The 10,722-nt window shown below is 35.5% G+C and overlaps 1 protein-coding gene across 2 annotated transcripts in view; it reads left to right on the top strand.

Annotated features, from left to right (window-relative positions):
• LOC108737941 (glucose dehydrogenase [FAD, quinone]) overlaps positions 1-9,832 on the top strand; it is a 21,451-nt gene extending 11,619 nt beyond the window's left edge. The window contains exons 2-4 of one of the 2 annotated variants that reach the window (XM_025981866.1): positions 6,308-6,782; positions 7,272-7,541; positions 8,114-9,832. In XM_025981866.1, coding sequence (XP_025837651.1) covers positions 6,599-6,782; positions 7,272-7,541; positions 8,114-9,537 — 1,878 coding nt within the window. In that variant the 5' untranslated portion in view covers positions 6,308-6,598 and the 3' untranslated portion in view covers positions 9,538-9,832. Of the gene's footprint in view, positions 1-6,076; positions 6,783-7,271; positions 7,542-8,113 lie in introns of those variants that run through there. The other variant, XM_018471129.2, reaches the window with a different exon arrangement.
• Positions 9,833-10,722: the final 890 nt, after the last annotated feature.

Genomic DNA, 10,722 nt, shown 5'->3' with positions numbered 1-10,722 from the left:
CAGAGAAGAGAGACTAGTATAGAAGTCCAATGCTGGGTTAATAATCCGGACTTCGTTTCGGATAACATGTCGGTAAATCTCGAAGCTTCTGTCATCCGACCGGTAGTTGTCGCTTCGGAAAATCAACCTTTTTTTTTTTTCTTTACAAACTTGGCTTACAACAGCAAAGTAAAAAGACTTATGCGTTCTATGATCCCACCACTTCTACTATTTACCCCTGCCATTACTGCGTTCACTCTTTGCTCCGACTCAATACAGCGTTGAGGCGCTCATTTTCATAGCAACGCCATCTCCTGGTTCTATTTAGAATTTCTTACTCACGTTTTAGTCCTCCATTTGAATTGGACTTCTATACTAGTCTCTCTTCTCTGTCTATACGTTATCATAATTCTAGTTGCTCACAAACTTTCAAACCGTGAACATGGCGAGTAAATTGAGAAAATTCTTTATTAGTAACTACATGGATAATAGTAAATTAATATTGATTTTTCTTCTCTCCATTAAACGACAACTCTCAACAACACCATGTAATGAGCAGCCTCTTAAGTGTCGCTATATAGAGTTTGTAATGCCGTATACAAATTAGATATTTATTAAAATATGAAATAATCCACACATTTCATGAGTTCTTCAAAATTTCAACTTAACTATTCCCTAATTAACATGTACTTTGCTATCTAATTATTTATTGTTCAATCGATGCAATTATCCAATTAGGTTGCAACAATGCAAAAACCACTTACGTAAATTTTAGAAAATTCTGAGACCTTAGGTTGACCAAAATTGATGTTATTTGTCTTATTGTTTATTAATTATGTTGTATCTGTAAATAATAAATGTTGTATATATGTATCTATATTAAAACATATTGTAGTGATGTAGTAATATTTTTCATATTCCATATAGTGCCATACTTTCTCTTAGGAAGGATGTCTACAATAACGTGCTTTCAATGTACTATTTGTTGTATAAACCAACTACTCTGTTATGCAAAATTGTTATTTTCACGTAAGTTAATAAAAAATTGAAAAACGAAATTCTTATTTAATCATGTAGGTTTATTTGCTTAACATAAAGAAAAAACATTTTTGGGAAACAGACATACATTCATATACCTGTATAAAACTAGGAGTACCTACGGCAAAGTTTTGTATTATCATTCTCAACATAATCTAATTTGATCGATACTGACTGAAGTTAATAACAACAGTAGACGAACTGGTCATTTGAAATAGAGAAAAATTACTATTTAACTGTAGAAGTCGAATGTAAATACTAATCGCGATATTTTTATATTACATATATTTTAAAATGACTAAGTGCAATTATAATAATTTAATGAATTTTAAATAATAATTGCCAAAGTAGTATTCTTAGGGATGTTTGGGAGGTACAATCGGAGACAAGAGTACATAAAATTAGAAATTCGTGATTAATTAGGTTTTGCAGCATATCATGAGGTAAATAAATACTATCTATACCAAAAAAAAAGTATACGGTTTGAGAGAAAATTTGGAATTTAACCAAAAACTTTGAATAAAATAAGAAATAACGAACAATACGGAAAATTTTTATCTGACTTTTGGCAGTGAATATGCCTTGTTTTCAACTTAGAAACAAAAAAATATTTAGTTTCAATCTCTATTAATAATGAGCGTAAAACTTTTTAATATGTTTAAATAATAATTAAAACTTTAAAATTGCATTTATTTCAGACAATTATAAATATTATCATTATATTATCAAGTAAAAACGAGATTTTCAGCTAATTTTTCATTTTTTCCTCGATAACCATTTAGTGAATTTGAATAAGCTTACGCTAAAGTGATTCTCCAGAGTTCAAGTTACTTAATATAAAAGTTTGAAATTTCTGGCAGCTTTTTTTCTGTCAATAAAAATAAATTTAATCTGTTCGGTTAGCGAATCTCCATAAAATGACGTGTAAAATTACAATTTTTTAAAATTTCAATAACTTTTAACGGTTTAGTGAATCGATTTATAATTTTTACAGGAGTTTTAGAATTGAATGAGGAACGTTTTTCCAAATTTATATTTGTCTCGTAGCATTTTGACATACTTCCCAAACATCCTTACACCAAAAGAATAGAAGTTAGTTTTTTTCAATCGGATAATTTAATTGGTTTTCCACAAATGGAATTGAATTTTCACTTTAATTCACATTGACAACAGTTTAATTTTGATTTTATGGGACTATTATTTTATAAAAACCAACGAGGTGGTAACTGCTTAACTTACATATTTGTTGTCCATTTGTTTCACTTACATCCACATATTACATTATCAGCAGCTACTGTCCTAATTTTAAGATCAATAGAAATTTCTTTTGTACATCACAAATCGCTTTATTTAAATCTTTTTTATGCAAAAATAATAAATTAATATTATGCGCCTCCTTACAAATAACTCCCCCGTACTCTCCCTATCGTTATTTATAAAGAATAATTCAATCAAATAAGATCGCTTACCACTAAACGTTGAGACATGATGGACATACCTGAAAAAATAAAACAATTTTTAGTGTTTCTGCTTTTGAAGCTATTAAAAATATGAAACAGTAAATTAATTCTTAAAAGAAATACTAAGCGGTGTGTCGCCGCTAGATACCTCGATACCCGAAACAGTTGTTATAATTCTGATAATAAAAAATTATAAAACCAGGTTTAGTTGGGCAATATAAATATTAAAAAAATCAAATTCTGACTCCACACCAGCCAGTATGCCCCTATCATCAGTAATACTACTAAGTAATCAACAATAAGTGATAGTTTAAAATAAGGTTATGTAAGCCAACCGATATTCACAACTTTAAATAATGTTGGGCATTTCTCTTGTAATTTATTTATCTTAATCATAATAAACACAAGATTACCTTTCTCGAAAATTACATATTTAAAATTTCGGATTATCCTGCTTATTAGCCACTACATCACACTTCACGACACAATCCTACAACAGCAGTAACCTAAAAGTAAACATAATCAAAACTACGCCAACTCTTCATTACTAGTTCTGTTTCATGCAGTAGCTACTGCCTGATGACAACACCACAAGTCTCCTATGAATAATCACAAAGGACTAACCAACAAATGCAAAGAGTAAACAAAACGAAATTCGGTAAACACATTCATTGGTGTGTTTTTTAAAGGATATTTTATTCCAGATAATTAAATAATATTAAACTAGAGGCTAGACGAAAAATCAAGAAACATGTCATTGAGAAATTGAACAGGATCAGGCTAGAAAATTCTTTCAAAAAAAATACAGCAGTGTTTACATGTTTATAACATATTTGTTAATATTTTAGTCATAATTGTATATCTGTTTATTTGTTTATTTTATCAATTCTCCGAAATCATTTCTCAATGTTATTATTTGTAATTTCAAGAATCTGCTTCAGCAAACTTTTTCAAATTCTGTTTAATTCCTACACTATTGTTGTGCAGGTACCAAAGAAACTTTATCACATTTATTGCCTGTTCCAAAAGGCTCATTGCCATTCGCTNACGCCATTACTCACTTCGTGAGTATTGTTTTCTCCTAAACATCATCATCATAAGGTCGTCAGTCTTAAGATTGGTTGGACACGCACCTTCACTCTTTCCTATCCTGAGCTAATCTTCCCATTTCCCTAAAACTAGAACATCCCACATCCTAAACTATTTGCTACCTCTACCCCTCCTAACTCCTGTTTCTGCCTCTAATATGTCTCTGACTAGACCTTCATGCCTGATAAGGTGTCCTACCAACCTATCTCGCCTATTTCTTATTGACTTCCATAGAGTCCTCTGCTCTCCTACTTTTTCTAATACCTCTTCATTTCTAACCTTCTCTATCCACGGTATCTTCATCATTCTCTACTTTTAAATTTTCTAATTTCCCTACTTTCCTCATTGTCCGAACATTCCACGCTCCGACTCGTGAAATATTGCACCTACCCTTATTGCATTTATTGATGACATCCCCCGAAGTAGTCCCCGCCCGGGCATCCGAATGAGGGACTAGTTTACGTCCGGAGTGCTTTACCCCAGAGGACGCCTTCTCTTAATTGTGTGATACGTTCTTCTCGGGATCATAATGTGGTGATTTCCCGTTGCCTTCCACATCGCATTAATAAGAGTAATTCATCAGCTCATTAATTCACGGATCCAGAAGATACATGAAACAGGCAACAATGTAGGTATAGTTACAATCTCCTTCTTTCATCGGACCACAATCCCGCTGCTCATTAGATCGCGGAATGTGAATAAAAGAAGTTGAGCGCGTTTTACTTCCTCCACGAACACTTCCGTACGCTGCCACTTCCTGGCCTGCTGACTGCGATCCGAAGAAAGTAGCACGCTACGCTACCCACTGACTATCCTTCAATGTATATGTGTATACTGTAAAGTTCCAGGCCGTTGGCACTGGCACTGACAGTGTGCTGCTGTTGTTCTTGTTGCTATTATTATTACTATTATTGCTGTGATGTAACGAAACCGATTGCCAATTACCTATGTATAAATAGTCAACAACAACGTCGTATACATATCCTCAATTATGCTAATGCTAATATTGATTGACATGGAGAAAAAGCATGAAACTTTCGATTATATCAGATTGATTTTATCTCCTGCATTATCCAAAAGTTTAATAGGTGTTTAGGACTTCAAACAGATGAAGGGCTCAATATGACAACTTTTTGAATTGAAAGTGTTATTACAAATATGTTAGAAAACATCTCTTTGGAAACATTTTGAAGTATTGACATGAAATACCTTGTTAGTTGCTATGTATTACAGTGCCACCATCAACCTTTTTTCCACCTCCACAACTTTTATCCTTGGTCGGATAGATATGGTCCCTTTTCCGGTTGACTTAGACCTCGATTATTGGAAAACAATACCTGATAACCAAAAAGTTACTCAACAAAATGTACTAATCATTTCTTATCTTGCACGTGGAGACTGTTTGTTGGCGGTGAATCATTTTTTGCTGTAACAGAGGCTTTTATCCCTTTTTTACATTTATCTCTTTGATAGAATCTAAAGTAATTTCACGTATCCACTACCATTTAATTAGATCTTCAAAGAACCACAATAATTACTCTACGCAACCCTAACTGTTAATGAACCCTGATAAAATTTACCTTACTGTATTGTTAGTTTTCTCATGAATTTTCTAACAGAAACGGTTTTTAGATTTGCTCATCTGTTTTAATGGGCAGCGTTTTACATTAAGTCAGGCAAACTTTCTTTGGCTATTGCTGATATTTTCATCCTCACCACCGTCAGAGCTTGGTATTGTGAAGGCAGATAGAGGGGGTTGCTAGAGTACATCCTGTTGAAATTCTTGGTGGTCAGGAGCGAGGATTGACGGGATGTATGGTATAGTTGGGACGATCAAAATTGGTAAAGTCCACAATAACTTATCTGTGAGAATAGACGTATCTCCTTTTTTGTCTCCACTTGGGACTGTAGTCATTTGTTACCATTTGAATACGCATTTCTTAAGTTAGGAAATACTTTATGATTTCAAGCGAAAAGAGGTAACCGAATAATAGTAAACGGTAGGTACAGGAGTTAGAGCTTTAGGGTCGACTTTATAACTGCCTAGCTGGAATTATATCTTTAAATAAGCGTCTTTGATTTCCTAAATTCCTGAGAATGGTGAACTTTCTTTAAAGTTCGATGCTGGCAACATGGTCAAACTCTGCCTGTCTGCATCTCCTTCTGTTACACACCAATTGGTGCAATGTTATTCCATTTCTTTTATTAGTGTCCGCTGCAATTCCAACCTGACATCTCTTTTCTATGTTCACAATATTCCCTATAACGTCTGTCGTGAGTAAAAGTAGGCGTTCTGTTGGCAACCACTCTGGTCCAGTTAGCAAATTGAAAGAAGGAAATGCCAAATTTGGACGTCCCAAGTATAATTGTGTATATGGGCTGATCGTTAATCATAGGGGAGGGGGGTTGGAAGGGTCGAAATGATAGCGATGGTTTTGAAGAATTCTAAAAAGTGTTTGGAAGAGCGAACGAAGCGGGGGAGGAGAAGGGTATGGAGGTAGAAAATCAAATATTAGACAAAACTAAGACAGCTTATCCCTATCTCATCCAAATCTAACCTATGCTATCTTGCATACGTCCAGGTTAGGATCAGAATAGGTTAGCTGTTTCTTCTCCTCCTCCATCTATCTATCTCACCGCCAAACACTTGTTTAGTGTTGACGATTAAAATGTAAACAGTTGCTTTTTCTTTAAATGTTTTTAAACCATTTTCGTCTGCTAATATATTTGTACTTTTGCAGATATCCGTTGGGATAGTCACCGACGGGTTGGTGAAAATATGTTCTTCCAAAAATCAAAAGAATTAAAATATAAGGCATTCCTCCGACGAGAAATGAACAATCGACCTCCAGATTAGCCAAGCTGCGGTTGGAGAAGAAAAACCAGTCTAGTCAATAGTGAGAATAGTCAAAAGTAGCGAACGAACTCATTTGAAGTTTTCTTACTTCGACTGATTTAATAATAATAATAATTATTGTACAGTTCTATAAGCACAAAATTAATTCAATAATAATTCGTAAAACGTGTTGAAAATGGTGTTGGAAACTTTAGTTGTATCAACTGCTTTGAAAACAGTCAGCATTGTTGGAAACACCCTCTGGGTCATACCGTTACTTCTAGCAGGGTTGGTGTATCACAATTATAACAAATTCGACCCCGAAGCGTATCCTATTGATCAAAAAAATCTTTACAAGGAATACGACTTCATCGTTATAGGTAAGTCAACAGATACCTTAACATAGTAGAATGAAGATTGGGGCTGTAGGACCGTGGTCTAAATGAACTATTCTGTCCAAACGTTTCATCAGCTACTGCGGCTGACATCCTTAGCACTACCACTGAGGATGTCAGCCGCACCACGGCCCCATAACCCGAATCTTCATTCAACTATGGATTCCGGTCGTGAAAACCTTTGTTCAGATACCTTAACATTTGACTTCCATTATGAAACAACACCACACTTATAGTATACACAAATACTCAATTTACCTTCCTACTTCGTTTTTATATGAGTCATCCTCAGCGCATTTTGTTTCCTTATGGATTGGATAAATTTCGAGTAATTCCATAACTGGAGTAACCTCTACTCAATTACTCAAATAATTACAGCAGCCCAAACATCAATTAAATTTTTGTAACTAACACTAGTCCAATGTCCATGCTAGTGAAACATCTTATATCCAATCTGAAATTTCAATTTTCTAGGTGGAGGATCAGCGGGAGCAGTGGTAGCCGCAAGGTTATCAGAAGTACCTCATTGGAAGGTTTTGTTACTTGAAGCAGGTCCGGATGAGAATGAAATAACCGATGTTCCGTCCTTAGCAGCCTATCTACAGTTATCAGAGTTGGACTGGGCATACAAGACCGAACCTACCGGAAGGGCTTGCTTGGGTATGAAAAATGGAAGATGCAACTGGCCCAGAGGGAAAGTTCTGGGAGGATCATCCGTACTGAATTACATGCTCTATGTGAGAGGTAATACCAACACAGGAACGAACGTTTCATAATAGAAAATAAAATCGAAAAGACACTTTCACTTTCAATGGGGTCACTATTTGGACAATAAAAATCATTTGAAAAGAGCTGACCTTCGATTTTGAAGTTCACTAAAAAAAACATTACGATAGTCGAATGTATTGTTAATTAAATAACGTAATATAATTACGCATTTATTTGGTTAAGCGACTTTCTATAAGTAACTGTAATTACAGTTCTCAGTTTAGTTGCGTAATATTTCGGAAACAATTAGCATCCATAAACTCAACAATGGCAAACAGGACCGTTAATTAGAATAAAATACACATAAAAGTTCAGACAGCGATTGAAATTTTAGAAAGCCTTTCACTATCGTCTTTCAAAATGTTTTGCAATCGGACATGTTCGAACTGCATTAATTAAACTACTTTGTAAATTTGGAAACTCAAATAAGAATTGGGGATTCCAAAATGTTATAATACGAGTTAGGAAAGTTAAATTTGCAATAGAAATTTTTACACTCTGCGACTATGAATAATAAGTATGTATAGATACAATTTTAATGCTTTTAGGTAATAAAAATGATTATGATTTATGGGAAAAATTAGGGAATCCTGGCTGGGATTACGAAAATGTCCTGTACTATTTTAAAAAATCGGAAGACAACAGAAACCCTTACCTCCAGAAAACCCCATACCACGGTACAGGAGGTTATCTAACAGTCCAAGAGTCCCCCTGGAGAACTCCACTGGTGGTAGCGTTTGTACAAGCAGGGAACGAAATGGGATATCCCATTCGTGATATTAACGGAGCTGAGCAAGCAGGATTCATGATCGCCCAAGGCACCATCAGAAGAGGACAACGGTGTTCTACGGCAAAAGGATTTCTTCGACCAGCTCGTCTTAGAAGAAATCTTCATATCGCTTTGAACGCGCATGTGACTCGACTGTTAATAAGTCCACATACTAAAAGAGCATTCGGGGTAGAATTTTACAGACATGGAAGACGTCAAGTAATTACAGCTAGGAGAGAAATTGTTTTATCGGCTGGATCAATTAATTCGCCACAAATTCTGATGCTTTCCGGAATCGGCCCCAAAGAGCACATATCAAAACTGGGAATTCCGGTAATAAGCGATTTAAGAGTGGGCGACAATCTTCAAGACCATGTGGGCATGGGTGGTCTTACGTTCCTTGTTGACAAGCCCATTTCGATAGTCCAAGATCGTTTTGAGGCATTTCCGATGACCATGCAGTACGTAATGAACGAAAAGGGACCCATGACAACACTGGGAGGCGTGGAAGGATTGGGGTTCATCAACACGATTTACGGAAACAGATCATGGCCGGATATACAATTCCATATGGCTCCAGCAAGTATAAATTCTGATGGTGGACGAAAAGTGCGAACAGTACTGGGAATTACTGATAACTTATACAACACAGTGTACAAACCCATTGCAAATAGGGATGCCTGGACAATTATGCCTCTGCTTTTGCGTCCAAGATCAAGAGGAACGGTCAGGTTACGTACCAAAAATCCATTTCATTACCCCATAATCGACGCTAACTATTTTGCGGATTCCTTCGACATCAAAACATTAGTAGAAGGAGCAAAATTCGCAGTAAAGTTATCACAGTCAAGAGTTTTCAAGCAATTTGGCTCCCGCATTCATACAATTCCGTTCCCAAACTGCAGGAATCACACTTTTGGAAGCGACAAATACTGGGAATGTCACATAAGGACAATTTCAATGACAATTTACCATCCAGTTGGAACGTGTAAAATGGGTCCTGAAACTGATTCGACCGCAGTGGTTGATCCCAGATTGAGAGTGTACGGAGTGGGAGGTCTCAGGGTAATCGATGCCTCCATTATGCCTACCATTCCAAGCGGAAATACCAACGCGCCAGCCATCATGGTAGGAGAAAAGGGAGCAGATTTAATTAAAGAGGACTGGCTGGGAGAAAATTATCGACGCCCCAAAATCGGATAAACAAAAACAATGCAATATGAGCAACACAAAATACTCTAAATAACGACAACTATATGTCATTGTTAAGAAATAAACAATAGTGTCTAGGTAAAATTTACCGATTATCGACTTCATACGTACTGAATATTCTGAGAAATTCGCAAAAAAGTATCGGTATTTTAGGCAGATCAAAAAAGTGAACCTACTGTACAGAATCTTCATGCTGTGGCTAGACTGTCGTTAGGTTGTTATCATAGACATATATTAATGGACGTGCCTTAGCCGTATGTCGTTGTAATAGTTTCTTGGCTCGAAAAGTGAGGGAGATGGCGTATAGTTTTGGACTAATGCTATCTCTTTCATGTCACCTTACGCACTATCGTGAGAGAGATCGATATATCGATATTGTCCGAAACTTTCGTTGTACCACAATTCTGACCGGTAAGGCCGTCCATTAGTAGACGTGGATGGTTAAGAGGTACAGATGCAGAATAACCTCAATTCATACTGTTGACAATAGATAACTGTTAACAGAATTTCCATGGTAAATTAATAAAGATCAATTAATATTAATGAAGTCATGTATCCTCACCTGAATGAATTGTAGAAAGTAGCATTCTAAAGTCTACCAGTACGATGGGCAAACCAAATCTACAAACCACTGAAGATAATTTGCCCTTCCAGTAGCTTCCGAATTAATGTACAATTGTCTCCTATTCTCAAAACCAAAATTAAGTACTTAATGCTGCAAGGTGAACACATCAAAAGCGTCGGTTGTTTTAATATCACCAGAATTAATTCCTTCTCAGTTATTGGTGAGCTATAGAACCACGCAAGAAAAAGGTTTATTAATTACCACTTTTAAAACAAGTAAATTAGCAACATTCACACTGATAAAAAGATCAGTTCCACATTAATCCTACTGTTCAGTTTAAAAGTTGTTTACTGAAGCAAGTTATAAATGTCTTATGTCTCCTCTCCCAATGCAAAAAAGGCACTTTCATGCTTTCCTTAGGACCATAGGTACAGCTACTTTCTATAGCAAATGAGGACTAATACAACCAGTGCTCCATAAGTTAATGGTATCTTGAGTTCTTCTAATGTTCTTGTAGAATAAATTCTATGAAAAAGTATTCAGATATAATTAATTTAATTGTAATTAAATAGCGTGCATGATACATTGTTAAAGTATATATAATATAGCAT

Source organism: Agrilus planipennis, unplaced genomic scaffold (assembly GCF_000699045.2).
Source record: "Agrilus planipennis isolate EAB-ADULT unplaced genomic scaffold, Apla_2.0 scaffold120, whole genome shotgun sequence".
NCBI classification, from domain to species: Eukaryota; Metazoa; Arthropoda; class Insecta; order Coleoptera; family Buprestidae; genus Agrilus; species Agrilus planipennis.
Note: the sequence above shows the minus strand (reverse complement) of the source record. Positions and strands in the feature narration are given on the sequence as shown.